This window comes from Thamnophis sirtalis, unplaced genomic scaffold (assembly GCF_051295495.1).
Source record: "Thamnophis sirtalis isolate CommonGarterSnake01/CBP01778 unplaced genomic scaffold, rThaSir2_p1.2 scaffold_4, whole genome shotgun sequence".
NCBI classification, from domain to species: Eukaryota; Metazoa; Chordata; class Lepidosauria; order Squamata; family Natricidae; genus Thamnophis; species Thamnophis sirtalis.
The window spans coordinates 4302807-4326411 of record NW_028261384.1 but is presented as its reverse complement, the minus strand read 5'-3'; the positions used below and the strand labels follow the sequence as shown (position 1 = coordinate 4326411).

The window sequence follows — 23605 nt, the reverse complement described above, 5'->3', positions numbered from 1 at the left end:
GAAAAAAGGGGAGGAAGAAGAAGAAGAAAGGAGGAGGAGGAGGAAGAAGGAAGAAGGAAGAAGAAGGAGGAGGAGGAGGAGGAGGAGGAAGAAGGAAGAAGGAAGAAGGAAGAAGAAGAAAGAAGAAGAACAAGAACAAGGCAACATCATTGGGACTAGAGAGGAAAGGGGTTTGAAAAGAAAAAAGGGGGGAAAGAAGAAGAAGAAGAAAGGAGGAGGAGGAAGAAGGAAGAAGAACAAGAAGGAGGAGGGAGGGAGGAGGAGGAGGAGGGAGGAGGAGGGAGGAGGAGGAAAGACAACAACAACAACTGTAGGGTCCTTGGTGCACTCTGAGCTTGGTGGCTTTCTTGCAGATGTTTCATGACCCAACTGGTTAACATCAGCAGGGCTAGAAGGGAGGGGGGGTTGCAGAGAGGAGGAGGAGGAGGAGGAGGAGGAGGAGGAGGAGGAGGAGGAGGAGGAGGAGGAGGAGGAGGAGGAGGAGGAGGAGGAGGAGGAGGAGAAGGAAAATGAAGAAGAGGACTGTGGGGTCCTTGGTCCTCTCTGAGCTTGGTGGTTTTCTTCCAGACGTTTCATGACCCAAGTCGGCCCCGTCATCAGTGAAACAATTCTGTTTTTCACAGCTGAGTTCTTCCATTCCTTCCTGTCCATCCCAGCCAGACGGAAAAAAAACCTGGGCTGTCTCCACCTTCAAAACCGATTCCAGCTCAGAAAAAAAGGAAGAGGGATTTGTCCAGACTTAATCTCTCTTATTCAGAGTCCTCTGCGCACCCCCCCCAGTTCTGCTTGCAAAAAAAAAAAAGAGGCTTTAATAATAATAATAATAATAATAATGAGGATAATGGTGATGATAATGATAATAATAATGCCAAATACTTGAATAATCCCAAATCCTGTTGCTTGCAGCTTTTTTGCCAGGCATCGTCTTCGGCCTCCGTGGGTCTCAAACCAGAGATTTCTCGGCTTGGAAAGTGGAGCTGCGCTGAGATTTGGGGCTGCAGGTGGCCTCCATCGAGATCTGGGTGGTGAAATTGGTGCCGGTGCTTCCGACAGACGGGTGGTGATACTTCATGTCGGAACCGAGGAAGCGTTCCAGGTGCCACCGACGCCATTTACGTTTCATTTCGGACTGGACCTGAGACGGGGGAAGAGAGGCACAGGGGGAGAGAGAGAGAGAGAGAGAGAGAGAGAAACACATTTCAGGTTAGTCCTCGACTTACAACTGTTTGTTTAATGAAAGTTCGAAGTTACGACGGCGGAGAAAAAAGTGGCCTAGGAATGTCTTTTTGCACTTACGACCATTGTGGGATCCCCATGGTCCGGTGATCAATATTGGCTCATATTTATGACCGCTGCAGTGTCGCGGGGACGTGTGGCATAAACTGGGGGAAAAATCCATCATTGAGTGGCATTCATAAACCGAGGACCACCTGACCTCAACCTATAACTACAACGGAAGTCCCAAATTTCTGTGGCTAAGCAAGACAAATAAGCGAATTTTGCCCCCTTTTCTCGATCTTTCTTGCCAACGTTGTTAAGTGAATCGCTGCAGTTGTTAAGTTAGTCACGGGGTCATTAAGTGAATCTGGCTTGCCCGTTGACTTTGCTTGTCAAGATAGTCGCAAAAGGGGATCATGTGACCGTGGGACTCTGCAACCGTCATAAATATGAACCAGTTGCCAGTGGCCAAATTTCACACAGGTAATCCTCGGCTTAGGGCCACAATTGAGCCTAAATTTCTGTTGTTAAGTGAGACGTGTTTGAGTGAATTTCACCCTGTTTTACGGCCTTTCTTGCCACAGCTGTTAAGTGAATCACCACAGTTGTTAAGTGAGTCACCCGGCTGTTAAGTGAGTGCGGCTTCCCCATTGAATTTGCTTTTTGGAACGTCACAAAATGTGATCACGTGACCCAGGAACACTGCAACTGTCACAAATACGAGTCAGTTGCCAAGCATCTGAATTTGATCCCATGACGGTGGGGGGGGGAATGCTGCGATGGTTGTAAGTGTGAAAAAACGGTCATAAGTCACTTTTTTTGGCATCATTATAATGCGGTGGCTCAGTGGCTAGAACGTTGAGCTTGTCGATCAGAAAAGTCAGCAGTTCGGCGGTTCGAATCCCTAGTGCTGCGTAACAGAGTGAGCTCCCGGGACTTGTCCCAGCTTCTGCCAACCTAGCAGTTCGAAAGCACGTAATGAAATGCAAGTAGAAAAATAGGAACCACCTTTGGTGGGAAGGGAACAGCGTTCCGTGCGCCTTCGGCGTTTAGTCATGCCGGCCACATGACCACGGAGACGTCTTCGGACAGCGCTGGCTCTACAGCTTTGAAATAGAGGTGAGCGCTGCCCCCTAGAGTCGCGAACGACTAGCACATGTGTGCAAGGGGAGCCTAACTTACCTAACTTCCAATGGCTACTGCATGAACTGTTGGAAGTCAAGGACTTCCCACATCCGTGCAATTTGCAGACCAAGGTCAGAGGCAATTTCTATTTTCAGGATGCATTTTGTTGTTGGGGCTTCAGTGTTTGACGGGACTAATTTGGAAACTCAAATTTAATCAGAGCCACTTTGCATTAAAAACTGAGGCGTAATTAAAAAAAAAAAAAAAAATATAAAACCGTTCCAGGATCCTAGATTTATCTTAGGCGGTTATTGGAGAGAGATTGCTTTATAATTATTCAGATCAGGCTATGCACCCCCTGGCCAGGTTTCCTGGCTTATTGCAGAAACTCTCGCTGCCTTTTTGTAATGGGAATCTCGCCAGCCGCTTCATTAAAAGGCCCCGTTGACCTTGCAAAATTAAAAAGCAAATGTAATTAAATTTAATCTATGCATTAACTGGTGGGGGAACCAAAAACTGGGGGGGGGGAAATGATTAACTTCAGAAGCCGAATACCACCCCCCCCCCAGCCCTTCTGACGTCTTACCTCCCCGTTGACGAAGCAATACAACACCGCGACTACGAAGCCCTGGAGGAGAGAATGGGAAAAAAAGAAGGGAAGGATTTCAACCAGGCAGACTCTGCGCAGAATGCCCTGGGCAGAGCATCGTGAATGCGCATTCTGCGGGGGGTCCCTGGAGCACCCTGGCAGGCGTTTTGTGACCCAGCTAGGGAACGTCTTCAGGGCTGGAAGGGTTTAGGAGGAGGACGACTGTTAGGTTCTTGGGGATGAGGTTGGTAGTTTTCCCCCGCAGGCGTTTCATGACCCAACTACATAATATAATCAATGCTGGAAGCTGGAACCCTATTCCCTCCCTCCCTTTTTTCCTCCCTTGGTCTCTTCCTCTTATCTTTCCTTTGTTTCTTTTCTTTCTTTTTCTTCTCTTTTCTTCCTTCTCGCTTCTTTCCTTGTCTTTCCTCCTTCCCTTCTTCCCTCCCTTCCTTTTTCTTCTTTCCTTCCTTTCTTTCTTCCTCCCTTTTCTTTCCTCCCTCCCTTCCCCCCTTCCCTTTTCTTCCTTCCTTTCTTATTCTTTCTTTCCTTCCTTCTTCTTCTCTTTTCTTTCTTCACTCTTCCTTCCTTTTCTTTCCTCCCTCCCTCCCTCTCTCCCTCCCTTCCTTATCTTTCCTCCCTCCCTTCTTTTTCCTTCCTTCTTCCCTTCTTTCTTCTTCCTTTTTCTTTCTTCCCTTTTCCTTCCCTCTTTCCTCCCTCGCCTTTCCTCCCTCCCTTCTTTTTTCTTCCTTCTTCCTTCTTTCCTTTTCTTTCTTCCCTCTTCCTTCCTTTTCCTCCCTCCCTCCCTTCATTGTCTATCCCCCATCCCTTCTTCCCTCAATTCCTTTTTCTTCCTTCCTTCCTTCCTTCCTTCCTTCCTTCCTTCCTTCCTTCCTTCCTTCTTTCCTTCCTTCCTTCCTTCTTTCCTTTCTTTCTTTCTTTCTTTCTTTCTTTCTTTCTTTCTTCCCTTTTCTTTCTTCACCCTTCCTTCCTTCCTTCTTTCTCTCCCTCCCCCCCCCACTTTTTCTTGAGAGGCATTTCTATGGTTGACACTCTCCAGCCATTAAATACCACCCACCCCCCCTTAACCCCAAACTCTTTTTGACATTCTGAGTATTCTAGGAAAGGATTCCTATAGGGCTTGGCAAGTAGTGGCAAGTTGACATTCAACCTTGGCAACTTTAAGTCCCAGAATTCCCCCAGCCAGCACAGCTACTTCTGGGAGCTGAAGTCCACAATCTGGCTGAGGAATTCTGGGAATTGAAGTCCACGAGTCTTAAAGTCACCGAGTTTGGGAAACCCCTGGTGGTTGGAAGTGACAGAAGGCTCACCTGGAAGGAACCGACAATAAGTTCGAAGACCAGTTTGACGTACATCACTTCCTTCTTGACCGAGTCCGGAAAAAAGGCAAATATGGTGTAGTGGATACCGAAGAGAGGGATCAGGAGAAGAGTGGATTTGGCTAGCCTCCTGGAAAAGAGAGGAATGGGGGACAAGGAGACAGGGAGATTATCAGTGCTAGGAGTGGATTTTGTAGTTTAGCAAGCACAGAACAGCAGAGTCAGAAGGGACCTTGGAAGTCTTCTAGTCCAGTGGTCACCAACTGATGGTCCATGGATCACTGGTGGTCCATGAGAAAATGTCCGCGGAAAAATTATTTCCATTTTTTATATTGCACTAAATCAGTGGGTCCTCAAACTACAACCCCCTGGGATGGATACGTGCAATGAACACTTGTGTTGCTAAAGAGTCTCCCCCTTTTGGGGTCTTTTTGTGGGAGTCGAAGAGGGGCAGAAATTCTGATTTGGGGTCTGCTTTGGCCTCCTGGTGGGGGGCTTTGGGTGAAGGCTGGAGGGAAGAGCCGCTGGTGGTGAAGAGCTGGAGGGTTAGGGTTAGGTGGGACTGTATCATGGCCTGGAACTGGCTGACCATCTCAGCCCACTCAGCCTCCAGGCGCCGGCACCTGGCCATGCACTCCCGCAGGTCTTCCCTCTGCTTGGAAAGCCCATGCTCCTAGTCCTCAGTGAGGCGCTTCTGCTGAGCCTCCTTCTCGGTCAGCTCCAATTTGAACTGAGCTGTTTCGCCAACTCTTTCTCCTGGGGGCTGCTTAGCTCCAGCAACGGCTTCCTCTTGGGGCCCTAAGGAGCCCGGGTAGGCTCAGGTGAGGAGTGGCTGGGAGGAGAGGGGACGGGGAAGTAGAGGCCGTCAAGGCATCCCTCCACATTAAGTGACATCAAGTTGGCCACACCTACCCAGTCACATGACCATCTTGCCACTCCCACCTAGGCAGTCATTAGGCAGATCCTATTAGTGGTCCGCGGGATTTAAAATCATGAATTTAGTGGTCCCTGACGTCCGAAAGGTCGGTGACCCCTGGGCTAGTTCAACCTGCCGCTGAAGCAGGAGGCCCGATAATGACAAACCATTTGATCTTGGACTCACTCAGATGAGACATTCATGTCCCGGAAGTCATTTTAAGCCTTAACTATTTGGCCTACTGGTAAAGGCACCAGAAACCAGGAGATGGGGAGTTCTAGTCCCGCCTTAGCCATGAAAGGGACTGGGTGTCTTTGGGCCAATCACCAGGAGACAGGGAGTTCCAGTCCTGACACCATCCCCATGATCTCATGATCAAAATTCAGGCAACTGTCACATATTCTATGACGGTCACTGTATCCCTGTGTGTATATGTGTGTGTGTGTGTGTGTGTGTGTGATTGCGTCGCTCTCTCTGTGTGTAATGATCTCCTTTTGCAAACCGGAAGCCACATTCACTTAACAGCCATGTGACTAACATAACAACTGAAGTGATTCACTTAACAACCATGTGACTATCTCAACAACTGAAGCGATTCACTTAACAACCGAGTGACTAACTCAAAAAGTGAAGTGATTCACTTAACAGCCATGGGACTAACATAACAACTGAAGTGATTCACTTAACAACCGTGTGACTATCTCAACAACTGAAGCGATTCACTTGACAACCGAGTGACTAACTCAAAAAGTGAAGTGATTCACTTAACAGCCATGTGACTAACTCAACAACTGAAGTGATTCACTTAACAGCTGTGGCAAGGAAGATCAAAGGAACTCAATAACTACGTGAAACAAGTTAGTAGAGGAAATGTTGGGGCTCCATTGTGGTCATAACTCAAGGACTTACCTAAAATACACATGAAAACAGGGTGGAGCTTAATGGCCTGACTGCACCCACCATTTCTTGGATATAACGACCCCCCTCCCCTCGCAGAGGTCTCTGATCCTGAATCGGATCCAGGAGGCCAATTCAGGACAATTCATGGGGTCAAACAACTTCAGGAGAACCTCCAATGCAATTCGCCCGAACTTACGAATATTGGCTTGTTTCATTTCGCCCGACATCCGGAGAGTGAAGCTTCTGAACCAAGATCCGGATAATGCGTATAAAGAGCACAAAGTTGACCTGTTGAACATATTTAAAAAAGGGCATTAAAATTCCTTGTTGTTATGGCCCACCAGTGGAGCTGGCAGCAGATTCGGACAGTGGGAAGGTTGGGGAGGAAGATGGGCCAGTCCTGGAGTCTGGGGAAGGCTCTGAGGAGGGCTCTGTGTCGGAGGCAGAGAGGGGGCCAGGGCCGTCCGACAGTTATCAGTTGCCTTCAGAATCAGATATCAGTGAGGCAGAAGAACAGCTGGAGCCTGTTCCCAGTGTGTGCACGGGCAGAGCTGCCAGACAAAGGGAATATCTAAAGAACAGGGGTCGACTCGGGAGTAAGGCCACAGGTGGACGGTGAATGGCCCCTCCCAGAGGGAATAAAAAAGGAGCAAGGGGAGTGGAGTTTACAGGAGACAATTAGTTCGTTTAATTGGTTCCTGACTCTCTGAGACTCCTTGCCAAGCTCTGCAGAGATCGGCCTGGCAGCTCTCCAAGCCAGATAAGGTCTGTGACTGTAAATCCTCCCTTGAAAGACTTTGCTGGATGTGAATGAGCAGAATTCACAGCCAATTAATAAAAGGTTTTTTTTGTCGGAACAAGGAGGTCTTCAGGCTCTCGGGAAGCTTCGGTCAGAATACTTGGATTGGATTGGATTTATTACATTTTCTGCACAACTACTTGTTGTGCAGAAGACAAAATCCATGGAGCAACATGGTTATCGATCATCTATTCCTGAGACATTTTTCAGAACAACAGGCAATATGACATAGAGATAGCTGGCCTTGTACAGACAGTCCTCAACTTACGACCAGCAGTATCCCCAGTTGCTAAGCAAGCCGGCTGTTAAGTGGGTTGCACCTGATCTTAAACCATTTTGTGCCATGGTCATCAAGGAGTCACTACAATTAAGTGAATCTGGCAGTCGTTAAGCGAATCCAACTTCCACCGTCGACTTTGCTAGTCCGAAGCCAGCTGGAAAAATCACCAAGGGGTGATCATATAACCCTGGGACGGTTCAAATGTCTTAAATACATGCTAGTTGCTAAGAGCCCGACTTTTGATCGTGTGACATAAGAGGTGTTGCTATGGTCGTAAGTGTGAGGATATGTTGCTTTTTTTTAATACCGTTGTAAGTTTGAACAGGCACTAAATGAACATTGTAATTCAAGAAATAGGCTGTACCACGTATTTGTCTCTTATACGATTTATCTTTGGGCTCAGTTTCAACTCACGTGACTAACTTAACAACTGTGATGATTCACTTAACAACATTGGTAAGAAAGGTCATAAAACGGGCAAAAATCACTTAACGACTGTCGTGCTTAGCAATTGAAGTTTGAGGTTAGCCACTGAGCCTCTTAAGAGTGTCCCTTATTTACACAGAATCAAACCACAGAGACGACAGGAGGCCGTTTCAATATATTCAGATCAGGAGCCTTCAAACCTGGCCACTTTAAGACTTGTGGACTTCAACTCCCAGAATTCCTCAGCCACTTTAAGACTTGTGGACTTCAACTCCCAGAATTCCCCAGCCAACTTTAAGACTTATGGACTTCAACTCCCAGAATTCCTCCGCCACTTTAAGACTTGTGGACTTCAAATCCCAGAATTCCTCAGCCACTTTAAGACTTGTGGACTTCAACTCCCAGAATTCCTCAGCCGCTTTAAGACTTGTGGACTTCAACTCCCAGAATTACCCAGCCAACTTTAAGACTTGTGGACTTCAACTCCCAGAATTCCTCAGCCGCTTTAAGACTTGTGGACTTCAACTCCCAGAATTCCCCAGCCAACTTTAAGACTTGTGGACTTCAACTCCCAGAATTCCTCAGCCGCTTTAAGACTTGTGGACTTCAACTCCCAGAATTCCTCAGCCAGTTGAAGTCCACAAGCCTTGATAAGTTTGGAGACCCCTATTTTAGACCGTGAAAGAAATCGAAAACCACGTAGATATCTTACCAGTATAGAAACCAAGATGGGAGCTTTGATAATCCACCAGTACGGAGATTCGATTACATCCCAGCAACTGAAAAGAAATTCTTAAATTAGATGAAACTTTCTAGGTTTATACAGAGGAAGCCAACAGGGGGGAAAAAATGACTTCGATTAAAATGACACCAATAAAATACATGAACCAGAATGCCCCAGAAGCCCTCCCAAGTGCAGGCTACACACATAGTCCTCGAGTTATGACCAGAATGGAACCTATAACTTGTGTTGGTCGTTAAACGGGTCATCACACAACCGTGGCCAGTTCCCCAACCTTTTTCTACATAGCGAACATGCTTGTTAAGTCAATGCTGGATTTGTTCAGAGACTGCTGCTGCAGTCATCATTAAATATTCCCATTGGGCAAGTTTCTCCCAGAAATTGGAAATAAGTGGTTTCCAGCAAAAAAAGAAAGAAAAAGAAAAAGTCATAAAATGTGGTTGTGGGAGGCTCAAAATAGCTATAAATGAATATTTTAACCTTTCCACTTTTACTGCACCAATGTTTTATGTTTTTAATATTTTGATTGTATTATGCTGCTGTTTTTGACATTTTAAGCTGTGCAAAGTTGCTTGATAGTGAGACGGGGGACATATAAATGTAATAAAATAATTGAAAAAAAGAAAGAAAATGGAGTAAATAAATAAATGGGGGAGCGAGGGAAGGGTGGAGTAGAAGAAAGGAGGAGGAAGAGGGAGGGAAGGCAGGCAGGAAGGAAAAATAGAAGAAAGGAGAAGGAGAAGGGATGGAAGGAAGGAGGGAAGGAGAAAGAAAGAAAAATAAATAAATAAGGCATGAAGAAAAGGAAGATAGAAAAAAGAAAAAAAGAAGCAGGATAGAAAAAGGAAGAAACAGAAAAGAAATAAGAAAGAAAGAAGATGGAAAGAAGAAAGGCAGAGAAAAAATAAGAAAGGAGGGAGGGGAGGTGGAAGGAAGGAAGGAAGGAAAGAAGGAAGATAGAAAAAAGAAAAAAGAAAGAATGATGGAAAAAGGAAGAAACAAAAGAAAGAAGAAAGAAAGAAGATGGAAAAAAGAAAGGAAGACAGAGAAAAATAAGAAAGGGAGAGGGAGGGGAGGTGGAAGGAAGGAAGGAAAGGAAGATAGAAAAAAGAAAAAAGGAAGAATGATGGAAAAGGAAGAAAGAAAAAAGAAATAAGAAAAAAAGAAGATGGAAAGAAGAAAGGAAGACAGAGAAAAAATAGGAAAGGAGGGAGGGAAGTGAGGCGGAAGGAAGGAAAGAAGGAAGATAGAAAAAAGAAAAAAAGGAGGAATGATGAAAAAAGGAAGAAAGAGAAAAGAAAGAAGAAAGAAAGAAGGAAGACCGAGAAAAGAAAGGAGAAAGAAAAGAGAAAAAAAGAAAGATGAAAAGAAGGAAGGAGGGAGAGAGGGGATGCGGAAGGAAGGAAGGAGGGAAGGAAGGAAGGAAGGAAGTTGATCATGTGGCCACAAGAGGCAGAGGGACTTCAGGATTTGAACCTGGATTATAAGTAGCTTGGGGAAGCCAGCCAGGTTGTAACTCTGAACAGTCATTAAACAATTGGTTGTAAGTCGAGGACTACCTGCAATAAGTAAATGCAAGAATTTTCCCTGTCTTCTCCGGTGAACATGGAAGGTCGAGGTCTGAGTCAGATGCTTAAGGATCTAAACTCTCCAAAAGGCCATGCTGCTTGAAAAGGCTGTGCCCCACCGACTCCTGACCATTGTTGCAAGCTCAAGGACAGTCGTAAGTCAAGGACTACCCAAACAGCCCCCTTCAAAGCATCGCATGGGCCTTTTCATCTGGATAAAAGCGGAACTGAGATTCATGCTCACCCCGTATTTTCAAAGTAAATCCTTGTGATGGTCCAAGCCAAAATGAACACCATCGGCGCACCTGACAACAGAGAATGAAGGATTTGTCACTGTTTTTAATTGCACAACCTCAAAACGGTGCACAAGGCAGAACAACAAGGGCAGAGAACACACACACAGTCGGATGTGCCGAATTAGCAGGAAAAAGTTATTTTGCTTGCTGGACACCACTTTGAATATTATTATGGGGAAGGCATGCTATTCATGGCATTTTAAGCTGCCCAGGGCTGCTTCATAGTGAGAAGTGTGGCGTAGAAATTTAATCAAATAAAAATGAAAGGGAAAGAAAGAAAGAAAGAAAGAAAGAAAGAAAGAAAGAAAGAAAGAAAGAAAGAAAGAAAGAAAGAAAGAAAGAAGAGCAGGAGGTGAAGGGAAGAAAGGAAAGAAAAAAGAAATGAAAGAAGAAAAGAAGAAAAGGGGAAAGGAAGGAAGAAAGGAAAGAAAGAAGAAAGAAGAGTAGGAGGTGAAGGAAAGGAAAAGAAAAAAGAATGAAAGAAGAAAAGAAGAGGGGGAAGGGGAGGGAAAAGAAAGAAAGAGCAGGAGATGAAGGGAAGAAAGGAAAGACAAAAAGAAAGAATGAAAGAAGAAAAGAGGAGAAGGGGAAGGAGAGGGAATGGAAGGAAGAAAGGAAAGAAAGAAGAGCAGGAGGTCAAGGGAAAAGAAAGGAAATAAGAAAAGAATGAAAGAAGAAAAGAAGAAAAGAGGGGAAAGGAAGGAAGAAAGGAAAGAAAGAAGAAAGAAGAGCAGGAGGTGAAGGAAAAGAAAAGGAAAGAAAAAAGAATGAAAGAAGAAGAAAAGAAGAAGGGGAAAGGGAGGGAAAAGAAAGAAAGAAAGAAAAAAAGAAAGAAAGAACAGGCGGTGAAGGGAAGAAAGGAAAGAAAAAAGTAATGAAAGAAGAAAGGAAGAGAGGAAAGGAAGGAAGAAAGGAAAGAAGGAAAGAAAGAAAGAAGAGTAGGAGGTCAAGGAAAAGGAAAGGAAAAAAGAATGAAAGCATGAAAGAAGAGAAGAAGAAGAGGGAAAAGGGGAGGGAAAAGAAAGATTGGCCTAGAATTACCCAGCTGGATTTTGTGCCTCAGGGGATGCTAGAACTCACGGCCTCCTAGCGATTAGGCCAAAGTCACCCAGCTGGCTTTCACGCCAAAGATGATACTAGTGAACTGCTAGTTCTACTTTAGCCATGAAAGTCGGCTGGGTGACTTTGGACCAAACCCTAGGTGACCGCGAGTTCTAGTCCTGCCTTAGGCACTAAAGCCAGCCGGGTGACCTTGGGCCAGTCCCTCCCTCTCAGCCCAGCCTACCGCACAGGGTTGTTGTTGTTGTGGTGGTGATGGGAGAAATAGGAGGAGGAAGGAATCCAACGCATGCTCACCACCTTGAGTTATTTATAAAAATATTAAAGATGCAAGTAAACTAACTGATAAACGCAAGAATAACAGGCAAAGCGTGGGAACGGCATCTGTGTAGTAGGGAAAGAAAGTCACAATACCCCAGCCTATGACGATGTACCACCAGAAGTATTTCTTCTCCGAAAAGAAGGAGATGACCAGAAGGGTGTGGAGATACAAGCCCTCGACCAGAAGCCAGAAGAAATTAGCCATGATGCAGTACTGGAAAAACACCATCGCAGCTTTGCAACCCACCTGCAAAAGGGAAACAAACCAGCCTGGATTAAAGCATTCAAGTTGCAAAGTTGAGTTGGCTACTTATTTGGTGTCTAGAAACACACTTTCCCCGACAACTCAGGTGGCTCTCAAGCAGCCCTTTGATGGCAGAGACCCATTCTCTCCACTTGCTCCTAGGCCGTCCTCGGCTTATGACTCGATGTACGGCAGTTCATTTGGTCATGAGACAAGGGCACTAAGAAAAGTGATTTTGGGACTGTTTTCCATGCTGGTTGCAGCATCCCCATGGTCACCCGATCAAAATTCAGCCCCTTGAATGGACCAACAGCCATTCATTTAGTGACCGTTGAAGTTACAGAGGCATCCAATAAAGTGAGGGCATCAAAGCCACTTGGGTGACTTTGGGCCATTCACCGGGAGACGGTGAGTTCTAGTCCCGCCTTAGGCATGAAGGCCATCTGGGTGACTTTGAGCCAATCAGTGGGAGAGAGTGACTTCTAGTACTGCCTTAGGTATGAAAGCCATCTGGGTGACTTTGGGTCAATCACTAGGAGACGGTGAGTTCTAGTACTGCCTTAACTATGAAAGACATCTGGGTGACTTTCAGCCAATCAATAGGAGAGAGTGAATTCTAGTGCCGCCTTTACTATGAAAGACATCCGAGTGACTTTGGGCCAATCACTAGGAGAGAGTGAGTTCTAGTGCCAACTTTAGCCATGAACGCCATCTGGGTGACTTTGAGCCAGTCAATGGGAGCAAGTGAATTCTAGTACTGCCTTAGCTATGAAAGACATCCGAGTGACTTTGGGCCAATCACTAGGAGAGAGTGAGTTCTAGTGCCAACTTTAGCCATGAACGCCATCTGGGTGACTTTGAGCCAGTCAATGGGAGCAAGTGAATTCTAGTACTGCCTTAGCTATGAGAGACATCTGAGTGACTTTGGGTCAATCACTAGGAGACGGTGAGTTCTAGTACTGCCTTAACTATGAAAGACATCTGGGAGACTTTGGGTCAATCACTAGGAGATGATGAGTTCTAGTACTGCCTTAACTATGAACGCCATCTGGGTGACTTTGAGCCAATCAATGGGAGAGAGTGAATTCTAGTACTGTGTTAGCTATGAAAGACATCCGAGTGACTTTGGGCCAATCACTAGGAGAGGGTGAATTCTAGTGCCACCTCAGCCATGAAAGCCAGCTGGGTGAGTTTGGGCTACTCACCGTGTTTCTCTCTCTACCCAACCCACCTCACAGGGTTGTCGTTGCGTGGGAAACAAGAGGAGGGAAATGTGTTGGATACGTGGGTTGCCTTGCGTTACGTTATTTGTAAAAAACAACAACAATGATACCAGAATACAAATAAATATACATAAAAATATTTTGTGTGTGTGTGACGGGTAGCCAAACATTTATAAGACCCTTCCCCAAAGTGTTTGGGAGGCAACAATCTTTGTCATTTTTGTTGTTTTTTTTTTTCCCCCCAACAGTCGAAAAGAGAAAGAAACAGCGTTGGATCAGCGTTGGATAACAACCGGTTATTAAGGCTGTTTGTCTTTTTTTATAGTATTCCTTTGCGTAATACTTCTGTGATCGGTAAGAACAACAAACCCAGATTGAAGTCTTCGTATTTACACATTGTAAAAATGACTCGGCAAAATTGAAGTGTGTTTACCCCCCTCCCACTCTCCCCTTCAGGACTTGAACCTGGTCTCACACGCACCAAGAAGAAAAAACTTCTATTTGGGAGGGGAAAAAAATATTACGCAATTATATATATATATATATATATATATATATATATATATATATATATATATATATATATATATATATATATATATATATATATATATATATATACACACACACACACACACACACACACACACACACACACACACACACACACACACACACACACACACACACATATATATATATATATATATATATATATATATATATATATATAATTCTTTTCCACCAGTTGGCTTTTATTAGCTTGTGCCGGCTGGCTTATATTAGAAATGCCTGGTTTTTTTGTTTTTTTTTACACTCCGGATGTGTTTTTACACAAAGATTGCAACCGGCAAATTTAACCAGGCAATCAAGAAAGAGCATTCTTAGTTATTTGAAAAGGTGAGGATGAGGAGGAGGCCCCTGTTTGATCTGCGCCGGTCAAATATTCAGCAAATATTCATTGAGTGACCGTTCGAAATTGCAAACTGTACTTGACTTAGCAATAGCAATAGCAGTTAGACTTATATACCGCTTCATAGGGCTTTCAGCCCTCTCTAAGCGGTTTACAGAATCAGCATATCGCCCCCACAGTCTGGGTCCTCATTTCACCCGCCTCGGAAGGATGGAAGGCTGAGTCAACCTTGAGCCGGTGAGGTTAGAACCGCTGAACTGCAGATAACAGTCAGCTGAAGTGGCCTGCAGTACTGCACCCTAACCACTGCGCCACCTCGGCTCTAGAACAAGAGTTCATTTAGTGACGATTCAAAGTTACACTGGCTGATGAGCGTTTTTCACACTTATGACTGTTTCAGCTTCGTTGTGGTCGTGGGCAGGGGTGGGATTGAAAGTTTTTAGCAATTGGTTCTTGACCCAGTTGCTGGGTGGGCGTGGCCATGGTGGGTGTGGCCTACTCGGCTTCCAGCACCATGGGGTGGGGTGGGAAGGGTGTTTTCACCCTCCCGAGGCTCCGGAAGCTTCCCTTGAGCCTCTAGGAGGGTGGAAACGGCCTCCCTCAGGCCCTGGAGTCCAGAAATGAGCTTGTTCCTGGATTTCCTTCCTTCCTTCCTTCCTTCCTTCCTTCCTTCCTTCCTTCCTTCCTTCCTTCTGCATCCCTTATCTCACTCCTTCCTTCTTTTCATCTTTCTTTTTTTCCTCTTTTCTTTCTCCTTTCTTTTCTCGGTCTTCCTTCTTTCTTTCCTTCCTTCCTTCCGCCTACCCTCCCTCCTTTCTTATTTTTTCTCTGTCTTCCTTTCTTCTTCCCATCTTCTTTTTTTTTTCTTATTTCTTTCCTTTTTCTTTCTTTCTTTCTTTCCCATCACTGAGCCGAGGTGGCGCAGTGGTTAAATGCAGCACTGCAGGCTACTTCAGCTGACTGCAGTTCGGCAGTTCAAATCTTACCGGCTCAGGGTTGACTCAGCCTTCCATCCTTCCGAGGTGGGTGAAATGAGGACCCGGATTGTTGTTGGGGCCAATATGCTGACTCTGTAAACCGCTTAGAGAGGGCTGAAAGCTCTATGAAGCGGTATATAAGTCTAACTGCTATTGCTATTGCTATCTCATCCCATCCTATTCTATTCTGCATTGTATCATATCCTATCCTGTCCTGTCCCATTTTCTCTTCTCTGTTCTCTTCTCTATTCTATTATATTATATTCAGTATTCTATTCTATTCTATTCTATTCAGTATTCTATTCTATTCAGTATTCTATTCTATTCAGTATTCTATTCTATTCTATTCAGTATTCTATTCTATTCTATTGACTCAGCCTTCCATCCTTCCGAGGTGGGTGAAAGGAGGACCCAGACTGTGGGGGCAATATGCCGACTCTGTAAACCGCTTAGAGAGTGCTGAAAGCCCTATGAAGCGGTATATAAGTCTAACTATTGCTATTGCTATTGCTATTGCTATTCTGGAACTTCCGGGAGGTCAGTTTCCTGCCCTCCCGAGGCTCCGAAGGCTTTCCCCAAGACTTTGGGAGCATGCGAATGGCGCCCCCTGGGCTCTGGGAGCTTGCCAGAGGCTGAAACGAACTAGTTTCCGGACTTTCAGAACTTCCAGCAAACCTGTTTTTCACACTCCCAAAGTCTCCGGCGGGCCCTGGACTTACCGGGCATCAAAAATGGGCCACGTGGAGACTCCTGGGAGTGGCGGGGTGGTGGGTGGGTGGGACAAGCCAGTCCTTGTAACTACCGGTTCGGGGAACCAGATGTAAAATTAGCATTCAGTTCGCCTGACCCAGTCCGAACTGGCTGAATCCCACCCCTCTTCTTGTGATTAGAATCTTGTTGCTTGGCAACCGTCTCGTATTCGTGATGGTTGCAGTTTCCCGGGATCACGTGATCCCCTTTTGAGAGCCTCCTGATAAGCAAAGTCAAAGGGGAAGCCAGGTTCACTGAACAACTGTATGATTCACTGAACAACGGTGACTTTAAAAGGTCATAAAATGGAGCAAAATTCACTTAACAGCGGTCTTGTTTAGCAATGGAAATTTTGGGCGCATTTGAGTTATAAATTGAGGACCACCTGTACTGTATATTCCTCCAATTATATTTTGGGTAGCTTACTCAATGGATCTTTTCATGATCGAATGGTTTTCTGGAGTCGGGAGGGAATGGGGATTTTGCAGTATTCTTCCCCCTGGAGTTGGGAAGGAATAGGGTTTTTACAATATCATTCCCCTGGAGTGTGGAGGCAATGGAGATTTTGCAGTATCCTTCCCCTGGAGTGGGGGGGGGGAAATGGGGATTTTGCAGAATCCTTCCCCTGGAGTGGGGAGGGAATGGGGATTTTGCAGTATCCTTCCCCTGGAGTGGGGAGGGAATAGGGTTTTTACAATATCATTCCCCTGGAGTGTGGAGGCAATGGAGATTTTGCAGTATCCTTCCCCTGGAGTGGGGGGGGGGAAATGGGGATTTTGCAGAATCCTTCCCCTGGAGTGGGGAGGGAATGGGGATTTTGCAGTATCCTTCCCCTGGAGTGGGGAGGGAATGGGGATTTTGCAGTATCCTTCCCCTGGAGTGGGGAGGGAATGGGGATTTTGCAGTATCCTTTCCCTGGAGTGGGGGGGGGAATGGGGATTTTGCAGTATCCTTCCCCTGGAGTGGGGGGGGGGAATGGGGATTTTGCAGAATCCTTCCCCTGGAGTGGGGAGGGAATGGGGATTTTGCAGTATCCTTCCCCTGGAGTGGGAAGGGAATGGGGATTTTGCAGTATCCTTTCCCTGGAGTGGGGGGGGGGGAATGGGGATTTTGCAGTATCCTTTCCCTGGAGTGGGGGGGGGAATGGGGATTTTGCAGTATCCTTCCCCTGGAGTGGGGAGGGAATAGGGTTTTTACAATATCATTCCCCTGGAGTGTGGAGGGAATGGAGATTTTGCAGTATCCTTCCCCTGGAGTGGGGGGGGGGGGAAATGGGGATTTTGCAGAATCCTTCCCCTGGAGTGGGGAGGGAATGGGGATTTTGCAGTATCCTTCCCCTGGAGTGGGGAGGGAATGGGGATTTTGCAGTATCCTTCCCCTGGAGTGGGGAGGGAATGGGGATTTTGCAGTATCCTTTCCCTGGAGTGGGGGGGGGAATGGGGATTTTGCAGTATCCTTCCCCTGGAGTGGGGAGGGAATGGGGATTTTGCAGTATCCTTCCCCTGGTGTGGGGAGGGAATGGAGATTTTGCAGTATTCTTCTCCCTGGAGTGGGAAGGGAATGGGGATTTTGCAGTATCCTTTCCCTGGAGTGGGGAGGGAAGGGGGATTTTGCAGAATCCTTCTCCTGGAGTGGGGGGGGAAGGGAAATTTTTCAATATCCTTCCCCTGGAGTGGGGAGGGAATGGAGATTTTGCAGTATTCTTCCCCCTGGAGTGGGGAGGGAATGGGAATTTACAGTATCCTTCCCCTAGAGTGGGGAGCGAATGGGGATTTTCCAATATCTTTCCCCTGGAGTGGGGAGGGAATGGGATTTTGCAGTATCCTTCCCCTGGAGTTGGGAGGGAATGGGGATTTTGCAGTATCCTTCCCCTGGAGTGGGGAGGGAATGGGGATTTTGCAGTATCCTTCCCCTGGAGTGAAGAGGGAATGGGGATTTTGCAGCATCCTTCCCCTGGAGTTGGGAAGGAATAGGGTTTTTACAATATCATTCCCCTGAAGTGTGGAGGGAATGGAGATTTTGCAGTATCCTTCCCCTGGAGTGGGGGGGGGGAATGGGGATTTTGCAGTATCCTTCCCCTGGAGTGTGGAGGGAATGGGGATTTTGCAGTATCCTTCCCCTGGAGTGGGGAGGGAATGGAGATTTTGCAGTATCCTTCCCCTGGAGTGGGGGGGGGGGAATGGGGATTTTGCAGTATTCTTTCCCCTGGAGTGGGGAGGGAATGGAGATTTTGCAGTATCCTTCCCCTGGAGTGTGGAGGGAATGGGGATTTTGCAGTATCCTTCCCCTAGAGTGGGGAGCGAATGGGGATTTTCCAATATCTTTCCCCTGGAGTTGGGAGGGAATGGGGATTTTGCAGTATCCTTCCCCTGGAGTGGGGAGGGAATGGGGATTTTCCAATATCCTTCCCCTGGAGTGGGGAGGGAATGGGGTTTGCAGTATCCTTCCCCTGGAGTTGGGAGGGAATGGGGATTTTGCAGTATCCTTCCCCTGGAGTGGGGAGGGAATGGGGATTTTGCAGTATCCTTCCCCTGGAGTTGGGAGGGAAAGGGGAATTTGCAGTATCCTTCCCCTGGAGTTGGGAAGGAATAGGGTTTTTACAATATCATTCCCCTGAAGTGTGGAGGGAATGGAGATTTTGCAGTATCCTTCCCCTGGAGTGGGGGGGGGGAATGGGGATTTTGCAGTATTCTTTCCCCTGGAGTGGGAAGGGAATGGGGATTTTGCAGTATTCTTTCCCCTGGAGTGGGGAAGGAATGGGGATTTTGCAGTATCCTTCCCCTGGAGTGTGGAGGGAATGGGGATTTTGCAGTATCCTTCCCCTGGAGTGTGGAGGGAATGGGGATTTTGCAGTATCCTTCCCCTGGAGTGGGGAGGGAATGGAGATTTTGCAGTATCCTTCCCCTGGAGTGGGGGGGGGGGGAATGGGGATTTTGCAGTATTCTTTCCCCTGGAGTGGGGAGGGGAATGGAGATTTTGCAGTATCCTTCCCCTGGAGTGTGGAGGGAATGGGGATTTTGCAGTATCCTTCCCCTAGAGTGGGGAGCGAATGGGGATTTTCCAATATCTTTCCCCTGGAGTTGGGAGGGAATGGGGATTTTGCAGTATCCTTCCCCTGGAGTGGGGAGGGAATGGGGATTTTCCAATATCCTTCCCTGGAGTGGGGAGGGAATGGGGATTTTGCAGTATCCTTCCCTGGAGTTGGGAGGGAATGGGGATTTTGCAGTATCCTTCCCCTGGAGTGGGGAGGGAATGGGGATTTTGCAGTATCCTTCCCCTGGAGTTGGGAGGGAAAGGGGAATTTGCAGTATCCTTCCCTGGAGTTGGGAAGGAATAGGGTTTTTACAATATCATTCCCCTGAAGTGTGGAGGGAATGGAGATTTTGCAGTATCCTTCCCCTGGAGTGGGGGGGGGGGGAATGGGGATTTTGCAGTATTCTTTCCCCTGGAGTGGGAAGGGAATGGGGATTTTGCAGTATTCTTTCCCCTGGAGTGGGGAAGGAATGGGGATTTTGCAGTATCCTTCCCCTGGAGTGTGGAGGGAATGGGGATTTTGCAGTATCCTTCCCCTGGAGTGGGGGGAGGGAATGGAGATTTTGCAGCATCCTTCCTCTGCTACGCCCACCAAGCCACGCCCAGAGAACCAGTGGTAAACAAATTTGAACTTCACCAGTGCCTGGCTGGCATCACTCTTTAATGTTGTTAAATTGATGGTAGCTGACAATGACGATCAACTTTAGCATGTGAAATTTTGGCACGCAGCTCTCGAAAAAATGAACAAAAGTCCATTGTTAGAATGGGATCAATGCAGAATTGGCTGATTTCCCAGATCTTGTCTTGGGAAATACACTGTTCATGATCACATGATCCTAGGGATACTGCAACGGTTGTAAGTGTGAAAAACCGTCACAAGTCACCTTTTCCCCCCGTGCCATTGTAACTTTGAACAGTCAGTAAATGAACTGTCGTAAGTCGAGGACTACCTGCACCTTTTAGAAAACGGTGGCAGGGACTTCTCCAAAACAAAGATTGCCCTCGTATTTCAGGAAAAAAAATGATACAACCACAATACAAGCGGTCCTCGACTTACAACAGTTCATTTAGTGACCGTTCAAAGTTACGACAACACTGAAAACGTGACTTATGACCACTTTCACACTTAGGACCGTTGCAGCAATCCCCGTGTCACGTGGCCAAAATTCGGAGAACTGGCAACTGATTCATATTTATGACGGTCGCAGTGTCCCAGAGTCCCCTTTTGCGACCTCCTGACAAGCAAAGTCAAGAGGGGCGGGGGGAAGCCAGATTCACTGGCTAACTTAACAACTGCGGAGATTCGCTTAACGAAATTGGCACGAAAGATCGTAAAATGGGGGAAAACTCACTTAACAACGGAGGTTTTGGGCTGAATTGCGGTCATGTGTCAAGGACTACCCTTAGTTAAATGATGGGGAGTGGGGAACCGGCCTTCAATGAGCCGAGGTGGCGCAGTGGTTAGGGTGCAGTACTGCAGGCTACTTCAGCTGACTGCAGTTCTGCAGTTCGGCGGTTCTAATCTCACTGGCTCAAGGTTGACTCAGCCTTCCATCCTTCCGGAGGTGGGTGAAATGAGGACCCAGACTGTGGGGGCGATATGCTGACTCTGTAAACCGCTTAGAGAGGGCTGAAAGCCCTATGAAGCGGTATATAAGTCTAACTGCTATTGCTAACTGCTATTCAAAAGTGGAAGGACGTTGGGCAGAGTGGAGAAGAGTTGAGACTGACCGAGCTTGTGGAGCAGTACTCCGATTCTCCGTTTTCGAACAAAATGAAATCCTTGATGAAGACGGCCACAGCACGGAGGATGAAGGACATAAATAGATGCATGTGGATATAATTCCGGGTGCAGTGCAGCTTCCTGCAAAGGAGAAAGAGGACACGAGGGATAACGCTCCATATCTGAAGGTGCTTCCGACCATCCCTGGTGGACGTGGAAGGAAGCTGAGAGTCAGAGCTGAAGGGGCACAGGAAGCCAGAAGGCTTTCTACTTGGCTTGATGGACAACACAGGTTCGAGAAGGGTACTAAGGTCCTTGGACTTCAACTCCCATAATCCCCTAGGTAGTAGGGGCTGGATTTTGGAGGAGGAGGAGGAGGAGGAGGAGGAGGAGGAGGAGGAGGAGGAGGCGGCGATGATGGAGGAGGAGAAGAAGGAGAAGAAAAAAGGGGGAGGAAGTGAAAGAGGAAAAGGAGGAGAAAGAATGAGATGAGGAAGAGGAGAAGAAGAGAATGTGATGGAGGAGAAGAAAGAGGAGGAAAAGGAGAAGAAGGACATGGACGAGGGGAAGAAGGAGGAGGAGGCAATGGAGGAGGTGGAGGTGGAGAAGGATGAGGAGAAGGATGTGATGGAGGAGGAGAAGAAGAAGAAAGAGGAGGAGGAGAAGGTGGAGGAGAAGAAAGAGAATGTGATGGAGGAGGGAAGAAGGAGGATGAGAAGGAGGCAAAGGACACGGACGAGGGGAAGAAGGAGGAGGAGAAGGAAGAGGAGGAGAATGTGATGGAGGAGGAGAAAGAGAAAGAAAGAGGAGGAGGAAAAGAAGAAGGTGAATGGAGGAGGAGGAGGCGATGGAGGAGAAGAAAAGGAGAAGTACTGGAGAAGGAGAAGAAAGAGAATGTGATGGAGGAAGGAAGAAGGAGGAGGAGGCAATGGAGGAGGAGGGGGAGAAGGAGGAGGAGAAAGTGATGGAGGAAGAGGAGAAGAAAGAGAATGTGATGGAGGAGGAGAAAGAGAAGAAAGAGGAGGAGGAAACGAAAAAGAAGGTGAATGGAGGAGGAAGAGGCGATGGAGGAGACGAAAAAGGAGAAGGAGAAGAAAGGAGAATGTGATGGAGGAAGGAAGAAGGAGGAGGAGGCAATGGAGGAGGAGGAGGAGAAGGAGGAGGAGAAAGTGATGGAGGAAGAGAAGGAGAAGAAAGAGAATGTGATGGAGGAGGAGAAAGAGAAGAAAGAGGAGGAGGAAACGAAAAAGAAGGTGAATGGAGGAGGAGGAGGCGATGGAGGAGACGAAAAAGGAGAAGGAGAAGAAAGAGAATGTGATGGAGGAAGGAAGAAGGAGGAGGAGGCAAATGGAGGAGGAGGAGGAGAAGGAGGAGGAGAAAGTGATGGAGGAAGAGAAGAAAGAGAATGTGATGGAGGAGGAGAAAGAGAAGAAAGAGGAGGAGGAAACGAAAAAGAAGGTGAATGGAGGAGGAGGAGGCGATGGAGGAGACGAAAAGGAGAAGGAGAAGAAGGAGAATGTGATGGAGGCGAAGGAGAAGCAGGAGAGGAAGAGGAGGAGAAGGAAGAGAGGAAGAAAAAGGAGGAGGAGAATGAGATAAGAGAAGGTGAAGATGGAGAAAGAAAAGGAGGAGAGGAGGAGGAAGAAGAATCAGCTAGAAAAGTCCACATATCTTCAAGTTGTTACGGTTGAGAAACACTATTACAGGCAGTCCCCGACTTTCAACCATTCGTTTAGTGACGAAGGACACATCAGCACTGAGAAAAGTAATATGAACCATTTTTTACAGCGTTCCCGTGGTCGCACAACCAAAAATTCAGATTCTTGACAATTGGCTCATATTTATGACGGCCGCAGTGTGCCCGTCACCCCCTTTTGTGACCTTCTGGCAAGCAAAATCCATGGGGAACCCAACTCGCTTAACAACTGTGTCACTGATGTAATACTGCAGTGATTCATGGTGTGAGAAAGGTAGGAAAACGGGGTTAGAAATCCCTTAGAATAGAATAACAGAGTTGGAAGGGACCTTGGAGGTCTTCTAGTCCAACCCCCATAGCTAGACAGGAAACCTTACAACCACTTCAGACAAATGGTTCTCCAAATTTCCACTGTTGGAGCATTCACAACTTCTGGAGGAAAGTTGTTCCACTAGTTACAGTATTTTTCGGAGTATAAGACACACCTTTCCTCCCCCTAAAAGAGCATGAAAATGTTGCTGCATCTTTTACACTGAATACACCTGTTTTTGGCCTCCTGAAGTCCCAGTTTTTGTGAAAAATGGGCTGTTTTTGCAAAAATGGGGGCGTTTTTGCCATTTCCTCCCCCCCCAGCTCTGCTGAAGCCTGCCGAGGACTCTTGGGGGCCGGGGGGGGACAAACATTTTTCCCCCTCTTTGAAATCTTAGTGCGTCTTATACACAGGTGCGTCCTATAGTCCGAAAAAATATGGTTATTGCTATAACTTATGAACTTAGCGGTGGAGACTGGGGGCTCACTTGTGCAGTCAAGGGCTGCACCTGGGGGTGAAGAAGCCCAGCCTGTGCCCCCTCCCCACCTGCCTGGGTCCAGGTGATTCCCTTTACCTGAAGAAGCTGAGGACCATCATAGCCAACGACAGAGCGATGAGAGACAAACTGTGTCCAATGGTGTATCCAGTTTTCACGGTGCCGTAGAAGATGACCGACTGGGGGAGGGGAGAGAGAGAGAGAGAGAGAGTGGTGGAGTCCTGACAAATCAGGCGGTCCTTGACTTATGACCACAACAGAGCCCAAAATCTCTGTCACTAAGCGAGACATTTGTTAAGTCAGCTTTGCCCCATTCTACAGCCTTTTCTTGCCATTGTTGTTTGTAACGCGGCCGTTAAGTGAATCTGGCTTCGCCCATTGATTTTGCTTGTCATGCTGCCTGGGATGCTGCAACCGTCGTAAATGTGAGTCAGTTGCCAAGCGCCTGAATTTTGGTCCTGTGAGGGAATGCTGCAGCGGCTCGCACTTACGACCGTTACGGCAAAAATCTTCCCGTCCACTTTCTGACAAGCACAGTCAAAGGGGAAAGCTGGATTCGCTCCACGACGGCATGATTCATTTAACAACGGCAGTGGTTCGTGTTACAGCCATGGCAGAACAGGTGGTAAAATTGTGTGCAACTCACTTAACAACCTCCTTG

General features: G+C 47.0%; 1 protein-coding gene across 1 annotated transcript; it reads right to left on the bottom strand.

Annotated features, from left to right (window-relative positions):
- Positions 1 to 301: 301 nt before the first annotated feature.
- On the bottom strand, positions 302 to 23123 carry LOC106545170 (vasoactive intestinal polypeptide receptor). The gene is made up of 9 exons (XM_087712388.1): positions 23023 to 23123; positions 20451 to 20583; positions 11673 to 11826; positions 10148 to 10208; positions 8306 to 8372; positions 6285 to 6376; positions 4264 to 4402; positions 2930 to 2971; positions 302 to 1135 (listed from the first exon to the last, which is right to left on the bottom strand). Exons 1-9 carry the CDS (start codon positions 23043 to 23045, stop codon positions 944 to 946), a joined length of 903 nt encoding a protein of 300 aa, XP_087568514.1. The 5' UTR covers positions 23046 to 23123; the 3' UTR covers positions 302 to 943.
- Positions 23124 to 23605: the final 482 nt, after the last annotated feature.